General features: G+C 46.0%; 1 protein-coding gene across 8 annotated transcripts in view; it reads left to right on the top strand.

Annotated features, from left to right (window-relative positions):
* The window catches only part of Dip2a (disco interacting protein 2 homolog A), a 92,315-nt gene that overhangs the window by 17,407 nt on the left and 54,989 nt on the right, over window positions 1-19,919 (top strand). For 4 of the 8 annotated variants that reach the window (XR_011708240.1, XM_071614949.1, XM_071614947.1 and 1 more), the window contains exons 2-6: window positions 1,299-1,370; window positions 5,204-5,320; window positions 11,456-11,575; window positions 13,840-14,049; window positions 17,531-17,662. Coding sequence is in view for 7 of the 8 variants with exons in the window: in XM_071614949.1 (XP_071471050.1) it covers window positions 1,299-1,370; window positions 5,204-5,320; window positions 11,456-11,575; window positions 13,840-14,049; window positions 17,531-17,662 (651 nt within the window). In the remaining variant the exon portion in view is untranslated. The remainder of the gene's footprint in view (window positions 1-1,298; window positions 1,371-5,203; window positions 5,321-11,455; window positions 11,576-13,839; window positions 14,050-17,530; window positions 17,663-19,919) is intronic. The other 4 variants (XM_027922243.2, XM_071614948.1, XM_071614951.1 and 1 more) reach the window with 3 other exon arrangements.

Genomic DNA, 19,919 nt, shown 5'->3' with positions numbered 1-19,919 from the left:
AGCCCAGCCTGAACCTGAGCAGCTGCTGGGCTGTGCCGCAGTCCTGGCTTTCCATGGCCTCAGGCTCCTCTTCTGCATGTTAATGTGCACCCAGAGTTCCCAAAGAGGCTCAACTTAGATGCAGTCAAACCCTATAGTCAAGGTAAATTCAAGAATTCATCTGAAGGAAATACTTGGGTAAGCACTCAGTGAATGACAGCAGCTCCTGTCTTCTGACTACCCTCACTGCTCGTGTTATCTAGGGAGGGACGGTAGATGGAAGCGAGTGGAGGAATGCTTACCAAACACTAAAAATTTGAAGAATAGTAGCAGTGGAGGTGGTACTAATATGCAGTTGTACTTAAAAGCTGATTGTAAATTTGTTATAATATGCATTTTGGCCTAAAGAAAGTCTACAGAAAAACATTGAAGATCCACTGTTAGCATTTCTAGTTTTGTGTAGGAACCAAATAGCAGCTTAGATCAAGAGTGTTCCCATGGGCTGGGGTGTCGCCTCACATGTATGAGGCCCTGGTTTGGATCCCCAGCACCACAAACAAACAAACTGGGTTTCCTTGAAGACCTGTTACCTCTCTCACTCTTGGGTGGCTTAATGTGCTCTCAGCCTATTCTGTTCCGTGGGAATTTATTGGAGCATCAGTCCTTTTTCCCAGGCTCTCACCCAGGGACACTGCTTGGCCTGGGGCGGGGGTCCGTGTCCTGTGGGCCCCTTTTTCTGATTTTTCTAAAACTGGAACATTCACGAAAATTATGTAAGGAGTTTGGTGATTGTCTTAGGGGATGCTGTCGGTTTGGGGTATGGCCCCAGTCTGCATTTTTGACTAGCTCCCAAGGGATGCTGTTCACAATTTTTAAAAATTCAAGTATTGTTTACCTATAATAAAATTTCCCCTTCCTGGCTTATGGTTCTGAGTTTTTGACAAATGCATACAATTGTGTAACCACCACCACAGTTGGGCTGTAGGACAATTCCACCACCCAGCTGTCCTGTCCTCTGATGAAGTCCTTCCCTCCTCCGAGCACTGGCAGCCCTGTCTACTCCAGTCTTGTGGTTTGGCCTTCCAGGGCCATGTGCGTGGAGTAGCTGGTGTGCAGCCTTTGAGCACAAGGCCTGTCCATGTGGCTGTGCGTGCCACCAGTGTTGCTGCTTTGGCTGAGTGATCCACCTGTGGACCGAGCCACCCTCCCACTTGGAAGATGCTAACATGGTGTCCAGTTTTTCAATTATATGTTAATTTTTAGTAAAAAAATTTTAAGGTGTAGAAGAAATGTAATTATCTTTCCCCTTGTTGTTTTAGGTGACATCACTCAAAAAGGGTATGAGAAGAAAAGGGCCAAGCTCCTGGCTCGCTACATTCCACTCATCCAAGGTAGGGTCTCTACCAATAGGCGTTTTACAGCATTATACTGCTCACTAAGCTTGGCTTGAAAACTGGATTTGGATATAAACATATTTTATAAAGGACTGGAAAAGTAATGTGTCTGACATTAGATAGTGGGATCCAGAGGCCCAGACTGTGATTGGCAGCCCTGATATGGTCAGATCTCCTTCCAGGTAGGACTTGCTGTTACCTGGGGATGGCCAGGCACAGTTTTCTCACTCGTGCTGGGCGGACGTCATAAAACCATCTTCCCACGCTACATTGACATTTCAAGAGTTTTCTTTTGTGTGGCACTTCACAGGCTAATTCCAAAATTCATATCCACGTGTAGGTGAAGGGTTCTAAAATATGCTCCAAAAAGGACAGCATAGGAGGGTTTGCCTGCCAGATGTGGACAGCTGTTGTAAAGCTGTGGTCACTGTGGGACTCTGCAGTGGTGGGCAGGGGCAGCCCAGATGCTGGTGCTCATGCTGCAGACCTGGCCCATGGGAGAGGTGGCCTCCCCAGCTGGGTGCCCACACAGCTGCCTGTCCCTGTGTGAAGTACGACACTGGACACACAGGTCAGTGTAGATGTGTGAGGCCCAGTGCCAGATTCAGATACCGTGCAGCCTGTGGAAGGCCTTAGAGGAGATCGTCGCTGCTGGAGGTGGAGGGGCTTCTGACGTCACAGGCGCTCCCTAGCAGCAGCCAGAAGGGGGAAGGTGGAAGAGTTGGACTATGTTAAAATGGACAGTGTCTCCCTCAAGAGACGAAGAAGACAGGCTGCAGAATGAGAGATGGTCATGGCAGATGACTGTGAGGACTGGCACAGAGCATCATGCAGAACGATATATTTTATAATAGATCAACAAAAAGAGTGGTGAGGGGACTCTTTAAATGCCACATATGTATTCATGCAAAAAAACCCAAACAGAGTCAAATTGGAATTGAAGGAAACTTTGAAACCTCTTAAAGCCTGTTTGCCAAAACTCAGCAGATACACACTGATTGCACACGTGGCCTGCTGCTCCCACCCTGGGGGTGAACACACACTCGCAGAGCTCACTCCCTCCACGCTGCTTTGGTGACCACAGCAGTGGAGCAGAAGGCTGCTGTCCCTTTGTAGGTGACTATTTTATAACTCGGAAACCCAGGTGACTGCTTATTATTAGAGTTTTCAGTTTCATAGGTACAAAGGCTGCAGACATGCAAGAATCAATGGCTTTTCTCAAACAGTATTTCTCTTTTGAAGTTTGAAAAATATCTCATTCCCAGCAAAATAAATTGTCTTATACTTATTAATAGATTTGCAAGAAATAATAAATTTACATTAGAATCATAAAATCTAGGCCTGGGGTTGTGGCTCAGTGGTAGAGCACTTACCTAGCACATGTAAGGCACTGGGTTTGATCCTTAGCACCACATTAAAACATAAATAAAATAAAGATATTGTATCTATATATAACTAAGAAAATATTTAAAAAAAAAGAATTATAAAATCTATTTTGAAGAAATAACCAAGATCCTATCATATGAAGAAACATGAAAGTTTTCTAGTGGAAAAACAGTATTGTTAAACTGATAGTTTCCAAATCAATGTGTGAGCATATTGCTGTTCAGTCTGAATATCAGTGGATGGTGTTTTTCTTAAAGTTGGAATTGGAAGCAATAATCTGTAGAAGGAGAAAGAAGAGTTCTGAGAGTAGCCAGTACAATTTCTGAAACAATGCTAGTGAGGAAGGCCTGATTTTGGAGACACTAACCTTCCTAGTAACCTCAGGTGGGGACAGTGGCTGGGTGCACGAGAGGTCTGCAGTGTGTGCATGGGTGCCAGCAAAGGTTACTCAGTGGCTGGCCTGCCCTGGAGAACACCATCAGTGAGCATGGACTTCAGAAAATCAAAGCTCTGAACGTTCTTAACCATGAAAGTTGCAAACACCAGGAGTATGTGAGAGTAGCCTTCAAGTGGGGTTGTCTTTGCAGGCAAGGCTGGAGGCCTGGAGGAGGAGAGTAAAGGGCTGGGGATGAGTGCTAGGCCAGGGGGTGCACTTTCCTTCTGAAGGACTCATCAGCCAAGTAAAGTGAATGGACATTCAAAGTGGAGGAAATGGAGGCAATGAACATGAAGATTTGTCCACCTGGTGAGTGGACGTGGACATGGACATGCATGCAGATTGAAGGGAGCCATCTCTCTCTCATCAAATGGCCAGACATCTTACCTCTTATGGTGCCTGGTGCTGTCAAAGACAAGGGGAAATGCACTTTCGGACCTCGCTGTGGGAGTGCAAGTCACTGTGACAGATGACCTCTTGATGGCCGTGAAAATTAAAAACAGGTCTTCTCTTTGATCCTGTAGTTTCAGAGTGGGTTTTGTTTGTATGTTTTTAAACACACGAGTCTATCCTGGAGGCTGGAAGTGCTGTGTTTGGGAGTATAAGCACCAGGGTGTCCAATGTCTGTACTTTACGTTGGGTCCCTCCATCGTCCCAGAGCCCGCCCTGTTCACAGCACGAGTCCTGCTCTGTGCTGTTGATGTATGTATGAACACACATGTAGACATGCGTATGCTCCGACTCTGAGGAGCTTGGCATGATTTCCAATGTAACACCATAGCTGGTGTTTGAGCAGCCCCTCTACAGCCTCTGGTCTGCCTCAGTCACCTCGGAGAGTGCTCACTCCACCTGCCCAGCCAGAGTGGGAGCATGAGACTGGCTTCCCCGCAAGGCTGTTGGGTTCACAGACTCCTGCATGGCTCCTCAGCATGTGGCTCCCTGTGCTGGACTTCAGGAATCCTGGTGGAGCCAGGTAGGGCTGTGTTGCTTCCCATGACCAGCTTTGGAAGTCACATGACATTGCTTCTCCCACCCTGCTTGTCACAGTGGCTGCTGACCAGGTTTGAGTAGGGGCAGACTCTGCATCTTGTCCAAGTGTAGTCAAGAGCCATGGGGGCCGGGATGCTGCTGGTCAGTTAATGAGACATTTTGGAAGAGAGGCCCGAGGTTGAACACATTATTTTTGTTGAATCCCAACTATTGGTTTTGCTTTGCTCTGTTAACAAGTGTCACACCCACCATCAGGACTCAAGCAGCAATGAGACGGAGGGTGATCCTGTGCACCTGTACCCTGCTCACCGCCCTCAGTGGCTGTGGTCAGGGCTGGTGAGGCATGTGGAGAGGGTGGCCTGTTTCCTGCTGTTGTGCAGAGCCCGGCTGTGGGAGCCACAGGCCAGAGGCCCATGCACTGGCCTTGCATCCCTGGGTACCTCGCCTGGCAGTGCTGCTCTGTTGTTCTTCCTCCTCTGTTCCACTTTCTCTGTTTGTAGCTAAGGGCTGTTGGGCCCCTGGTGGTGGGTGGCTGTTTCTCACCTGGGATTTTCTGATACCATGGACAGTGCTCTGAGAACAAGGGACATAAGTCTTGCACATTTAGGAGAGTCACTTGCAGGGGTGGGCTTTTCAGGGCCACTCTGTAGATAAACTGCTGCCTGAGAGACCCAAGGCCCATGCATCTGCCCTGAGCTGCTGGTGCTGTGCTGTCCAGGTGCCTGAGAGTTGTCACTGTCACCCTTGCAGATGGAGAGTGGGAGGTGGGGCCTGGCCGGGTGGGGAGGGGAGAGGTAGTATGAATGTCCTAGTGAGCACTGCATCATACTCTGATCCCAGGTCAGCAGCTCTTTTTGATCAAATACCACACCAGGTTGAGCACCACGCGTGTGTGTGTGTGGGGGGGGGGAGGGGGGCTGGCCATGTGTAACAAATACTTGCTGTTTCAAGTGGAATTTTTTTCATAACTGAAAAAGCAAATTGTTTATACAAGATATTTCCAAAAATTGTGTTTTAGGGGTAGACCCATGTCTGCAATCAGAGAACAGAGTCCCTGGGCCTTCACTGACCACTGCTGCACTCCAGCCACAGAGGTCTCGGCCCACCACCTCCAGGGATGAACGTTTCCGCTCAGGTAGGTCACAGCTGGGAAGTGGGTGGGCAGGCAGGACCTGCACTCTGACCACCCTGGCTTTTGGTTAGCGTTCCTTTGCCAGAATGTCTGTTAAGAGAAGTTGTTTTCCACTTTCGTGCCATTGGTGAGATGGTTAATTAGTCCAACCACTATGGAAAACAGTATGAAGTCTCCTCAAAGACCAGGAAGAGGACCACCCTGTGACCCAGCTGTACCACTCCTCGCATTGACCCTGAAGAATTCAAGTCCTCTCGCTGCACTGACAACTGCACACCCATGTTTCTAGCAGCACAGTTCACAACAGCCAGATTATGGAACCAGCCTGGTGTCCATTGACGGATAAATGGATAAAGAAAATGTGGCTTATACACAATGGAGTTTTATTCAGTCAGAGAGAAAAATGAAATGATGTCATTTGTGGGAAAATTTATGGAATTTGAGAACATTATGTTAAAAAACGAGATAAGCCAAACTCAGATGGTCAAGTGTCCTATGTTTTCTTCCACAGGTGGAAGCTAGAGAGGAAAAAGGGAAAGAAAGGGGTGAGATTGGTCTCATGAAAATTGAAGGGACATCAATAGAGGAAAAGGGGGAGGGAGGGAGGGAGGGAGGGGAAATACTGGGGGGGATATCAGCCAGATTATATTGTTACATTGTGGGCATGTAAGCATCTGTAGCAGTAGATCCCACCATTATGTGCCACTACAGTGCACCAGTAAAAATGTGGAGCAACGATTTACATCGTCATAATGCTCAGGAACCAAGTCCTGCTTTTGGGTAGCAGCAGCCTGGCCTCCTGACTTGTGCTGGCTTTCCCGGGGACGTGCGAGTCCAGCACTTCCAGAGTAGCACTACCAGAGGTAGACATGCTCACGCTCCTTTGCTAATTTTGGAGATTCTCTTTTAATTAGATTTCTGCCACTGTTGGGCAGTGCTTTTATGAATAAATTTGCCTTTAGTATTTTACTTGGATTATCAGAAGATTCACTGAGAAACATTCATGTTTTTAATTGTACATTACATGTCAATCACTTTTGAGCACTCTACCTGCTCAGCCATGTTTTCATATTGTCATTGTATCTCTTTTATAAATGATGAAGCTCTTTTTGTAAGTGTTTTCCAGCCAGGTTCAGCCTCGGGCAGCTGAGGCTGGATTGAGTCTGAGGCCAGTTTGGGCAATACAGGAAGACCCTCTCTCAAAATAAAATAAAAATATAAAGGGCTGGGATGTAGCTCAGTAGAGTGCCCTGGGTTCAATTATCAGCACTGGAAGTTAAAAAAAAAAAAAAAAGATGATAGAGGACGTTCTACTACTGAGCTACATACCAGTCCTTTATACATATACATATTTTTCAAGATTTATTTTGAGACAGGGTCTTGCCAAGTTGCCTAGGCTGGTTTGAACTTCTGCTCCTCCTGCCTCAGCTGCCTGAGTAGCTGGAATTAACAGGCATGTGCCACCATGGCCAGCAAGAAGTGGTCATGTCAGGAATATCTAACACTCCCAGTGTGACAAAGGTGAACCCCTGCAGTGAGTCCTTAGGTGGCCGCACCCTGCAGGTGTCCACACGTAGCCACACGCCTCCTGCGCTGGGAGCCGCACCATGGTCCTGCACCCCCTTTCCTCACCCCAGCCCTCCGCGTTGCCCTCATGAGCTTTGTCCTCCTCCTTTATCGTCAGTGGGACTTGCGATCCTTTCCCAGGCTGCGGTTAGTTGACTCTGCATTTTCTTAAAGTGCTGTTGGTTTTGAAGAGACCTAAGGTTCCACTTCTCCCAGTGCATAGTACTTTTGTTCTTCCTAAGAAATCTTTGCCTGACTCAAGGTCTCTCTCGTTTTTTTTCTCATAGAAATTTTATTTTTATTTAATTTTTAAAAATTTGTTCTTTTTTAGATATACATGATAATAGAATGTATTTTGACATATCATACATGTATAGAGCATAACTCCCCATTCTTGTGGTTGAAAGTGATGTGGAGTCACACTGGTCATTTATCCATATGTGACATAGGAAAGTTACGTCTAGTTCATTCCTCTGTCTTTCCTATTCCCATCCCTCCTTCCTTCCCTTCATTCCCCTTTGTCTAATCCAATGAACTTCTATTCTTCCCTGCCCCACCCCTTATTACGTGTTGGCAGCTGCACGTCAGAGAGAACAGTCGGCCTTTGGTTTTTGAGGACTGGCTTATTTCACTTAGCATGATTGTCTCCAGTTCCATCATTTACTGGCAAATGCCATGATTTCATTCTTCTTTATGGTTGAGTAATATTCCATTGTGTATGTGTGCCACATGTTCTTTATCCATTCATCTGTTGAAGGGCACCTGGGTTGGTTCCGTAGCTTAGCTATTGTGAATTGAGCTGCTGTGAACATTGATGTGGTTGTGTCACTGCAGTGTGCTGATTTTAAGTCCTTTGGGTATGTACCGAGGAGGGGGATAACTGGGTCAAATGGTGGTTCCATTCCAAGTTTTCTGAGGAATCTCCATACTGCTTTCCAGAGTGGTTGCACCAATTTGCAGTGCCAACAGCAATGTATGAGTGAACCATTTTCCCCACATCCTCACCACATTTATTGTTACTTGTATTCTTGATTGTTGCCATTCTGACTGGGGTGAGATGGAATCTCAGTGTGGTTTTAATTTGCATTTCTCCAGTTGTTAGAGATGTTGAACATTTTTTCACGTTTGTTGACCATTCGTATTTCTTCTGTGAAGTGTCTGTTCAGTGCCTTTGCCCCTTTATCGATTGGGTTATTTGGTTTTTTTGAAGTTGAGTTTTTTGAGTTTTTTTTTTATATATATATCCTGAAGACTAATGCTCTATCTGAGGTACAGGTGGCAAAGATTTTCTCCCATTCCGCGGGCTCTTTCTTCACTGTCTTGATTGTCTCCTTTGCTGTGAAGGAGCTTTTTAGTTTGATACTATCCCATTTATTGATTCTTGGTTTTACTTCTTTGAGCTTTAGGAGTCTTGCTGACAGATTTGGTTCCTAAGCCGACATTTTGGGAAGTTGGGCTTACATTTTCTTCTAGTAGGCACAGGGTCTGCAGTCTAATGCCTGAGTCCTCCATCCACTTTGAGTTGAGTTCACGCGTGGTGAGAGCGAGGGGTTTAGTTTCACTTTATTATATGTGGGTTTCCAGTTTTCCCAGCACCATTTGTTGAAGAGGCTCTCTTCTCTCCAGTGACTACTTATGGCCCCTTTGTCCAGTGTCTTGCATTCCACTGGTCTCCGTTCTGTCTTGGTGCGGCCCCATGCTGTTGGGGGCTCTGTGGTGTAGTTTAAGGGTGTGCTACTGGGATGCCTCCTGCTTTGCTTTTCTCACTGAGGATTTCTCCTTATTTTTCCAAATGAATTTCATAACTGCTTTTTCTGTTTCCATGAAGAATATCATTGGAACCTTAAAAGGAATTAAGAATGAATTGGAAGGGTTCCTTCCTTTTGTATTTCATGGGATCATTTGAGGAGGATTGGTGTTAGTTTTAAGGTTTTTCCTCCTTACCACTTAGCTGTGGATCCTCAGGGCACTGATTGGGATCCCCCAGTTGATGCCTGAACCTATGGTGTGTGCTGAACCTTTTTTAATTTATATGAGGTGCTGAGAACTGAATCCAGTACTTCACACATGAAAAGTGAGTGCTCCACCGCTGAGCCACAACCTTAGCCCTGTGCCATGTTTTTCTACACATATTTAACATCTGTTTTATCCTTTTTTTTTGGTACTGAAGATTGAATCTGAGGGTGCTTTACCAGTGAGTCATGTTTTAGCCCTTTTTATTTGAGACAGGATCTCATTAAATTGCTAGGGGCCTCTCTGTGTTGCTGAGGCTGGCCTTGGACTTGTGATCCTGCCTCAGGCTCCTGGTGCCTGGGATGACAGCTGTGCTCCACCTCACCCAGCTGACGCCTGCCTGTTTCATCCCTAATTGCCATATACCATGGCCATGACTTTTAAACAAGTTTGAGATATGATGGCAAAATAGTCATGAATTTCTTTTCCTTCCAGTACATTCTGGATTCTTTCAATTTTTTTTCCCGTTTTCAAAATAGTGGGTTGGGTACTGGAAGGTTGATTCTCATCATATATCTTACAACCTCAGTGTATGATTCTTTTTCTTTTAAATTTATTTATTCTAATTTGTTATGCATTGCAGCGGAATGCATTTCAATTCATAATACATATATAGAGCACAATTTTTCATGTCTCTGGTTCTACACAAAGTAGAGTCACACCATTCATGTCTTCCTACATGTACTTTGGGTAATGATGTTTGTCTTATTCCACCATCTTTCCTGATTCTTTTTCTTTTCCTGTTAAGAACTTCTACCTTTTCACTTATAGGAAACCCTTTACAGCTTCTCTTTAGCATATTTGAATTACAGGATCACTACTCTTGTACTCTGGAGCCATTAGTAAATAAAACAAGGGTTGCTTGTATTCCAGCACTGTGATACCATAGCAGTCCATGTGATAACTGAGGCGGCCACTATGTAACCTATGGTGGGCAGCATATACAGCATGGATACACTAGACAGAGGGGTGATTCATGACCTGGGCAAGCTGGGACACAATGGTGTGAGATTTCATCATGCTGTGCAGAAGAGCATGCAATTTAAAAATTGAGTGTTTTATTTCTGGAATTTTCCACATAATATTTTTAGGCCACAGTTGATTATTCAAAGTGAAACCACAGGTAGGGAGTATTGCTATATGTATTTCTAAAAGAAATGGCATTATTACAAAGTAATGAATAGTCACTATTCCTTAATGTCAAATATCCAACAGTGCTCAGCAGTAATTCCTTAATATCAAGTATTCAGACAGTGTTCATTTCCTTTTTTAAAGTTTGTTTGGATCCAGGACCCAGGTGAGATGTGCATGTGGCCGGTGGTTGGCAAGTTTCTGGTCTTCCCTGGTCGGCAGCCGATGCAGCCTGGCAGTGTGTCTGGTGGCTCTGTGGAGTCCGTCTCGTTCTTCACTGTGAAGCAGAAGCCAGAGCTGTGCTTGGTCCCTGGCTCTGATTCCTCAGGGCTGTGGAATGATGAAGGGCATCCCGTTGCTCCTTACTCAGAGGCCTGAATGGCCTCTGACGGTGAACTTCCCCTCAGTTACTGGCTGTCACAGGAAGGTCAGGGTGCATGTGGATTCTCTCCATTTATCGCCAGTTTTTGAAACAGTGGGTGGGTACTGGCCTCCTCCATGGCTGCCTGAGAATTCTGTTTCCTCTTTTCCTCTCCTTTCTTCACCTTTCCTGAGTACACATCTGTGATATTATCTGCCCATCCTGGCCCCTGGGGACTCTTGAATCGGCCTTGTGTGGTCTTCGTGGCTTGCCCAAGTCTATTAGGGTGAGGTGCTCCTCCCCTGCCCCAGAGCTGATGATTCTCAGTGACCCTGTGGTGAGGGGGAGGTTTCAAAATGATGCCGAGGCTGTCGGGCTGGTGGCTGTTTTAGACATTTTCAGTGCACAGAGGTGAGACATTCTTCCTTTTGTTTTGTTTCATGGTGCTGGGGATGGAACCCAGGATGCTCTACCTCTGAGCTGTACCCCCAGCCCTTTAATTTTTATTTTGAGACCGGGTTTCGCTAAGTTGCCAGGCTGGCCTCGAGCTTGTGACCCTCCTGTCCCAGCTCCCGAGTCACTGTGCTGATGGCTTGTGCCTGTCTGGCAGGGTGGAGCTTTTCAAAGCAGCAGTCCCAGGTTGATCTGCGCTCTGGTCTGCACTTGTATGGCCCCTGCTCAGGAGCTGGGCAGACGTGCAAGGCCCTTCAACCTAGAAGACACCTGTGTTATAGCTCTCTCACCACTGGCTGCAGCGTGTGAGAGCTTGATGTTTTCTAAGCAGTTCTCTGTGTCTGCAGTGGGTCTTCTGGAGGAGCAGGCTGGCGAGTCTCAGTGCTGGTTCTCACGGCAGAGATTTGTTCAGGCTTATCTCTTTCACTTTATTTTCAAATTTGGGGATTTTTCTTTGGTTGTTGTTTTAATTTATAACTATGGATATATTGTTCTGGTTCCTGTTTAGAAAAGTGTAGGATGGTCAGGCAGTCAGAGATTTGTCCCCTTCGCAAGCCATGAGGACAGTAGAGTCTTGTCTTGTCAAAGCCTTTCTGCCATTGCTCTCTCTGTAGATGTCCACACGGAGGCCGTGCAAGCAGCCCTGGCCAAGTACAAAGAGAGGAGGATGCCGATGCCCTCGAAGAGACGTTCTGTCCTGGCGCACTCCTCCGTGGATGCCTACACCCCCCCAGGTATTGATGGGTGGTCTTGGGAGTGGGCCTGAGGCCTGGTGTTTGATCCCCTGAGCTGGAATGTCCCTCTGTTTGGAGCACAGATTTGGGGAACTTAGTAAGCATGCTATGGAGTGTCTGTGATGTGCACGGCACTGTTCTTCCCATGGGGACACGCGTACTCTGCAGCACTTTTTTTTTTTTTTTTTTCCCATTTTAAAACTGAAAGTTTACTTATCCCTGTAATAAGCACATTAACCACATTTTTCACATACAGAAAATTTAGGTACATTCAACTGTTTACAAGACAAATCTCCATATAACACACTTACATTCATGTGGAGTATATGAACTTATTAACTTATATAGATCTGCAACTTTTGCATTTGGTATCTTTCAAAATAACTAATTAATATACTTATTTTCTAAAATTCAGTTCATAGATGTTTTCAGGTTAGAAGAATCTCTTCTGAAAGGTTATAATTATTGTAGTCATACAATGAGAATCCAACAATTCTTTAGCTTTCATCTAAAGCTTCAGCAATCTGAGTTACATAACTTGCAATGCAGGGTCATCTTAGCAGGTTGTACTGTTTGGTTTATAGTTTAAGTCACTTAAAATGGTTCACAATTATTTGTGCAGCAAGGGAAAAAAGCTCCAAGGATAATATTTTTTTTTTCAAAATTTTATTTTTTAGTTGTAGCTGGATGCAGTATCTTGATTTTATTTACTTATTTTTATGTGGTGCTGAGGATCAAAACCAGGGCCTTGCACGTTCTAGGCAAGTGCTCTACCACCGAGCTACAACCCCAGCCCAAGGGTAATATTTTTTTCTCACATCCTGGATAAAATCACAGCACAATGATCTCGTTTTCCCTTTAAAATCTAACTATCTGTGGGGCTGGGGATGTGGCTCAAGCGGTAACGCGCTCCCCTGGCATGCGTGGGGCGCTGGGTTTGATCCTCAGCACCACATAAAAATAAAATAAAGATGTTGTGTCCGCCGAGAACTAAAAAATAAATATTGAAAAATTCTCTCTCTCTCTCTCTTAAAAAAAAATCTAACTATTTGTAAAGAGCATTTGTTTCAAATGTGCAATCTTTAAACTTTCTCAGTGACATCCACAGGTACAACCAACATAAGAATGGAAATGGTAAATAAGAGACTCTGTACATAATACCTACTAACTTAATGCAATTCAGTTTAACATTGACAATTTCTATTTTTGAGCTGAGTTCTTTAGATCTAAAAATAATTTCAAAATAAGCATAATACTTATAAATTTCTCAGCTATAGATCTTGAAAAGAAAATCTAAAGTTGCCTTTCCTCTCTGCAGCACTTTGTGTGAGGATTTTAGTTTCTTTTGTTTAAAAAAACTCAAGGTACTATTAATATTGGGGGTGAAGAGAAGAACCTTAAATAAGCACTTAGTAAAATACAAAAGCTCAATTATTCTCATCTTGTCACTGTCATTTGGTATGTTGTTACCAGGACTTCAGTGGGACAGTTGAGGACTATTTGGACAGTTCTAGTAATTTTTTGTTGTTTTCTTGCTGTTTCCATGAGAAATTAAAAGTTGTAGATGGGGTTTGTCTAACTTCCCACTAACCCTGACCGAAGTTTGAGGGGCTGGTGGCTTCCCATTCACGAGCTTCTGTGGCTGCCCTCGTGACACTCATGTTTGGTTTGATGAATCTGGAATCATAGGGAAAAACCAGACACCTCAGATCACGAGACGACTCAGTGGTTCAGTGGTGATTCTGTGCTTAACCTTTATTGTCGGAAAATATCTTAGGATTTGCTGTCAGATTATTTCTACTGGGCAGAGGTGTGGACACTGTGTCGTTGCCAAAGACTTTTGACAACTGTGAACCCGTGAGTGTGGTTGTGCTGACCCGACAGACTGCTGTCCACAGTTAATTCACTGACCGAGCTCTTTCTAGAGCTACTTCATGTGATCTGCCTGCAAGGACACAGGTGGACAGGGTGTAGCCCCCAGGCCGCCCCAGTGCTGTGGCTCTGCAGGCTGGCCTGCCTTGCCCTGGAGTGTGGCCATGTGGGCTGGCAGCAGTGACGTGCTCAGGCAGAGAGGCCCATTTCACCCCAGTATGCGCCAGTGGCCAGGGCCTCTAGGAGTGGGACTCCTAGAGCACTTCCCCTCAGCCTCCTCACATGCCCTTAGGAGGAGCAGCCTGGGTGTCCGGCACCCTCTGGGCTGGCCCGTGGGAAGCCACCCTCTCACCCACCCTGCGTCATGCCTGTCGTGGTTGTTTTCACCGCAGACACATCGTCCGCTTCAGAAGACGAGGGCTCTGTGCAGCGGCCCGGGCAGCTCAGCTCCACTGTGCTCCAGAGCCACCCCGGTGCAGAGCCCTGGCTCGACCGGGTCATTCAGGGCTCCTCCACCTCATCTTCCGCATCCTCCACCTCATCTCACCCGGGAGGCAGACCCGCCGCCGCGCTCTCAGACCTTGCAGCCCACGCCCACATAGGTCAGTAACCAGCTGCCGTGGCCATGGCCGCAGCAGGGCAGGGTCAGGCGCGCCCAGGATGGAGGCGCTCCCCTGGCCCGCAGGTGGAGGGCAGTGGGGCTGTGCCACCTTCCACAGACAGCCGGGCTCCTGCAGCCAGAGGTCACGGTGCCTGTCTGCCTGAAATGCCAGCTGGTGTTGAGCTTGCAGTGATGACCCTGACAGGAGCGGGGACGATTCCTGGCCAGTTTGGCTTCCAGATCAAACCCTGTACTTGTTGAACAGTAGGCCTGGTTGCTCAGAAACCCACCTCTTCTCCCCCGAGAGGTGTCCTCGGTCGCTGAAGTAGTTCTGTGCTCTGGGAGCTGGCAGCCCGATTCTTGGGGCATGTGGGCATCCTCCACCCCCACCCCTGCTCGGTGTCACCTGCCTGCTGTGGTTGTCACAGCCCCGTTGGGCTGGCTGCCTTTCCTCATGGCCTGTATGAGCAGGTGAGGTCCTGAGGCAGGGGCCAGGGCTGTGGCTATGATGGCCTTTCTTCCTCCGGGCGCCCCTCAGCTGAAATCAAGGTGCCAGTCAAAGCTGATCATGAAAATGCCTGGATCTCTTCCAAATCACGCACTTCAGATCACACTCAGGGAGGAAAAACGTGACATCCTGCTTAAACAAAGACAGTGGCATGGCTGGCAGCATGCGGCTGGCATGTGGTCCCCGAACACTCTTGCTTTGGTGCCTAGACAGGCAGGCGGTATTGCTGGAGACTCCTGGTGACCTCATTTTCTAGAGGAAGGAAGACAGAAAGTGAGGTGTTTATAACTTCTTGACAATACTTGGCTGCTCAGTGGGGAGCCAGAGCTGGCCCCGGGTTTTTTTTTTAATATCTATTTTTTTAGGTGTAGATGGACACAACACAATGCCTTTATTTTTATGTGGTGCTGAGATTCGAACCCGGGTCCCGCCCACACTAGGCGACTGTTCTACCGCTGAGCCACAATCCCAGCTCTGGCCCCAGGTTTTTTGATCTTCTTCATTTTCTTTGCTTTTCTGCTGAAACTGAAACGGGAGCACCTGTGGTACACCCGTGATAGGTGGTCTGGTCCAGGCAGTTCTGGGCCTGTGTGCTGAGACGCTCTTACCTGTAAGCGTGGTCAGTTGGCTGCACTGGAGGTGGGTGGGGTTCTTAGTGTCCCTCTGTGGGGCTGGTCAGAGTTGCTCTGCATTTCTTCTTGGTCTGTGTATTCCTGCTGAAGAGGGTCATGCCACTGTGATGTGAGTCAGAGAGCAGCTGGCCCCCACATCATGCTTTCCACACACAGAGGGGCTGCGGGTGCTCCTGTGAAGGGCAGCCTGCCTTCCTTGTCTCTGTGGCTTTCTGGGAACGTTTTTACTTTTATTCTAAATCTCAAAGTACAAGTTAAGTTTCTGTAATCTGAAAATAGAAATCTTAAATGCTCTGAAATCTGAGACTTTGATTGCCACGCGGGAGCGTTTTGGGTTTTGACTTCAGGGTTAGGAAGGTCCAACCAGTCCTGTAGGCAGATGTTCCAAGATCCAGGAAAGCTCCGCTCCCAGGAGGCACTGGTCCCCGCCTTGGGCTACTGGATGTTGAGTCTGCACCTGGCCTTCCCTCCTCTTGTTGCGGAAGCATCCTTTCTCTATTTTTAACACTAGATATTCTTTAGTTTGAACTGAGGAGAGAAATCTGGAAAGAGGAAGAATATATTCAGTAAAAAAATTTGATGAGAACATCTTAGGTAAAGGTAATTTAAAAAAAGTTTGTTTGTTGTTTTCCTCTTGGTATCAGGGATTGATCCCAGGGGAGCATACACTGAGCTACATCCCCAGCCCCCTTTTATTTATTAATTTAATTTAATTTTTTTGAGACAGGTTTTTACTAAGTTGCTTCTGGCCTTGCTAAATTGCTGAGGCCGGCCTTGAAATTGTGATCTTGCTGCCTTAGCTTCCCAAATCCCTGGGATTATAGGCATGTGCCACTGCACCTCACTAGTTTCAGATTAAGGAAATCAAATACATTAAATATATTTTTAAGCCTTTATTTAATTTATTTATTTTTACATGGTGCTGAGGATTGAACCCAGGGCCTCGCTCGTGCTAGGCGAGTGCTCTACCGCTGAGCCACAACCCCAGCCCCATGTTAAATATTTTGACACAAATGTAAACACATATTTAAAAGCAGTACTTTTCGTTATAGTAGTTCATTTTTTGAGTAGTTTATGTGGCTATTTAAAAAACTACCTATAATGGATACGTTACCACATATGCCTTGCTTTTCATGTGTATTTTTAAATCACTTATTTTTGCTAGATTTTACAGCAAGGAAATTTCTTTTTGAACTCAGAGAACCTACTGACTGGCATGCTCTAAAATGTTTGTCTGCTCAGTGTCACACTCTTTGAAGGGCTGTGAGACGATGTCATGAGAGCTGTAGGTCTTCCCACATGGCACGTTCTGTGGCATGAAGAGTGGGTTTGTGTCTGGCTGTCTAAATTCTGTCATGTAAACAACTCCCATCTGGTCTTTCCTCATATGGAAGTGGTAGCTGGCAGAAGGTTAGCCCTAGTGAGCTGGAATGCTGGAGAGCACCCTTAGCACAGCCACTGACCAGAGACCAGCCCAAGGCCATCGCTGCCCTGGTCAGCCACTGACCAGAGACCAGCCCAAGGCCATCGCTGCCCTGGTCAGCAGACCTGGACTCTGGAATAGTGTCTGCTGCTCGGTGCTGCAGGAGGCCAGTGTCTGTTGTCCTTCTGGTGCAGTGCCTTTCCTTCCACAGAGGTGGCAAGTGCACCGTGAGGGATACACGACAAGGATGGGGTGCTTGAAGCATTTTGTATTTCCCATCTTAGTCTTTAAATGTGACAGTGACCCTTTTTACTTTAAGCAGCTGTTTGGGTCACATGGTATTGCAGCCTTGTTTTTCATTTGTGGTTTTGTTTTTGAGATGGGATTTTGCCCCGCCTCCTGGGCTGGAGCTTTGAGTCCTCTTGCCTTGGCTTCTCAGGTTGTTGGGGTCCCAGGCATGTGCCACCATGCCCAGCTCATCGCAGACATTTTTTAGTTTTATCCTTTGAGGCCTGTGATGGTGGGGTCTTTGTAACTGTGGCATACTTTTTGGTGGTTAATAGGTTACAGATGTGTGGCTGACATTGTGAAATGTTCTCTTGACATGTGAGCTCAGGTTTGTCTGGCTCCCTCGAGGGAGAATTCTGACTCCTATTAGGTTGCAGTGGTCACTGGCCAGTTGCTGCGTGCCTGTCTCTGTGCTGTAGTCTTGGTTTGAGGTCTGGATCCCTCTGAGAATTGAGCCTCCACCACTGTTGCTCGTGATATCTGGGCACTCACAGAGTCTTGTGCTGTGGGCAGCTGGGAGCAGAATCAGTCAGGCTCCATGTGGGCTTGGCTGGGGGCAGCATCTGACGGTGGGTTGATCAGCAGTATGTGCTCCTCAGAACTAACAGCCACCTCGTCTTCATTTCAAAAGCAGATCTGCACTCTGCCCCTCCTGACGTCACCACAGGCCTCGTGGACCGTCCGCACTATGAACGTCCCCAGGTGGCTTCTGTGAGAGCTGCTCCTCGGGGGTACGGCGGGAGCATCCTGGAAACAGCAGATGGTGAGCACATTCATCTTCTCCTTCTGAAAGAACAAGCACAGGATATCACTCTGGTGTGGAGCCCAGCTTCACTGTGCTCCCCCAGCAAGCCCAGCCAGCCATCAGCTCTCACTCACTCATGAGTAAAGGTAAAAGAGTGTGGGTGTGACTGTTCCCACAGAAAATCACTTGGTGTGAAGTTGGTAAGATGGGAAAGAAGGAGAGTAGGAGGGGAAACCTCACAACTTGGGCTGGATGTTGAGGAGTGAGACCTGCAGTGGGTAGTGTGCAGCTGTTGGCACGCATGTGTGAATTGACTGGGCAAGTCTTGGCAGCCTCTGTGAGTGCCGCTTCCCTCCACAACACCCAAGGCCAGTGCCTGGTGCTGTTTCCCAGCGGCTCTCAGAAGGCCCTCGTACAGACCATTTCTTTTTGAAACTATTTCTAGTATTTTTTTTTAAAAAGTCATGTCAAGTTTTTTCCCCAAAGTACCAACTTAAATCAGAGAAAACAGAGGATCTCAGATCGCAGACTCTCCTGCTATTTCGGTGCTCCTAACAGAAGGTCACTTTACGTTGAGGTTTTCATTTTCTTCATAGTGCAAAAGAAAAAGGCTGAGTCAACGCAGAGAGGGGTACTTGATTGAACATGTTTTAATGTGATTTATCTCTCTTTACATTTAAAACCTTTAAGACCTTAATTGAGATAAAAATCAGCATAGAATGAACTGCCCTCTTTCAGCGTGTGCAGTTTTTTCAAGATGTCCAAATGCTATGGGTGTGTCCAGCAGTCTCATGTCCAGCTGCTGCCCTTTGTGTCCCCGCCACCCAGGAACCTCTGATTCACTTCCTGACACCATAGATTGGTCTTGTTTTCTGGAGTTTTATGTAAGTTGAACGATAATATCTACTCTCTACCGTCTGCCTCTTGCTTGTCAGTGATGGTGCCAGCTGACCCTGGCAGTCCTCCAGCAGTGTGTCCCCGGAGTGCGCCACAGCTGTCTCTACCTCCAGTGAAGGTGCCGTGGTGCTCATCTGCCTGAGTGTGTGTGCACGTGTGTTCTCACTTCTTGAGTGCAGGTTCTTAGAGAGTGGAAGGCTGAGTGACCTCCAGGGGTGTGTGTGACGTTTTAAGAAATTGCCAAGCTGTTTTCCAAAGTGCTTGTCCCATTCTCCTTCCTCTGCATCTCTAGCAGCGAGCATGTGGGGAATTTCACCACAGTTCTAATTTTCGTTTCCGTAACCACTGATGATAGTGTGTTAAAAATGTTTTCATATGCTTATTTTCTATCTGTGTATTTTTTTAGGAAAAGTGTTAAAACTTTTGCCTTAAAAAAGTTTGTTTTTTGTTTTTTTATTGAATTTTGGGGGTTCTTTATATATTCTGTATACAAAATTCAGGTTTATCATTTATATTTTTTTCCTAGTCTGTGGCTTGTTGTTTTTTTTTTTTTACTAATTTTTGCTTTTATAGATTGTGTTCTTGTGCCTTATCTAAGGCGTCTTTGCCTAACGCAAGGTCATAAAGCTTTTCCCCTCTATTTACTTTTAGAATTTTATAGTTTTCAATTTTGCATTCATTTTGAGGTAATTTTAGCAGAAGTAAGAGGTATGAATCAAAATGTTCACATTCTTGTTTTTGGATGTCTGGCTGTCCTGATGCATTTATCATAAAGATCACCAACTCATACCAATTCCTGTGACACCAAGTGACTCCTGTAGATTTATGAAAATTCAAGATGTTGTGTAGCTTGTGTCCTCCAACTGTGCTTTTCATTTATGAAGTGTTTTAGTTGTTCCAGCTTTTTTGTATTTTAAAATATAAAAAAATCAGTTTATTGTTTCCACAAAAATTTCTGTGGAGCTATTTGCTGATATTTCTTTAAATCCTTACACCAGTTTAAGGGGAATTGGCATCTTCTTTTTTTTTTTTTTCCCCTGTGGTGCTGGGGATTGAACCCAGGGCCTTGTGCATGTGAGGCAAGCCCTCTACCAACTGAGCTATGTCCCCAGCTCTGGGGATCAGCATCTTCACAGTGTCATGTGTTCCAGTCAGTGAGTATTTCAGTTGTTCCAGTGTATAGATATTGCCTATATTTAAATTTTTTTTTCTTAGATGTAGATGGACGTAAAACCTTTATTTTTATTTATTTATTTTTATGTGGTGCTGAGGATCAAACCCAGTGCCTCACACATGCCAGGCAGGCACTCTATCACTGAGCCACAACCCCAGCCCAGTATTATATATATTTTGTTATTTCAAAACACGTTTTAATGCA

The sequence above is a fragment of the Marmota flaviventris genome, chromosome 8 (assembly GCF_047511675.1).
Source record: "Marmota flaviventris isolate mMarFla1 chromosome 8, mMarFla1.hap1, whole genome shotgun sequence".
Taxonomy (NCBI): Eukaryota; Metazoa; Chordata; class Mammalia; order Rodentia; family Sciuridae; genus Marmota; species Marmota flaviventris.
Note: the sequence above shows the minus strand (reverse complement) of the source record. Positions and strands in the feature narration are given on the sequence as shown.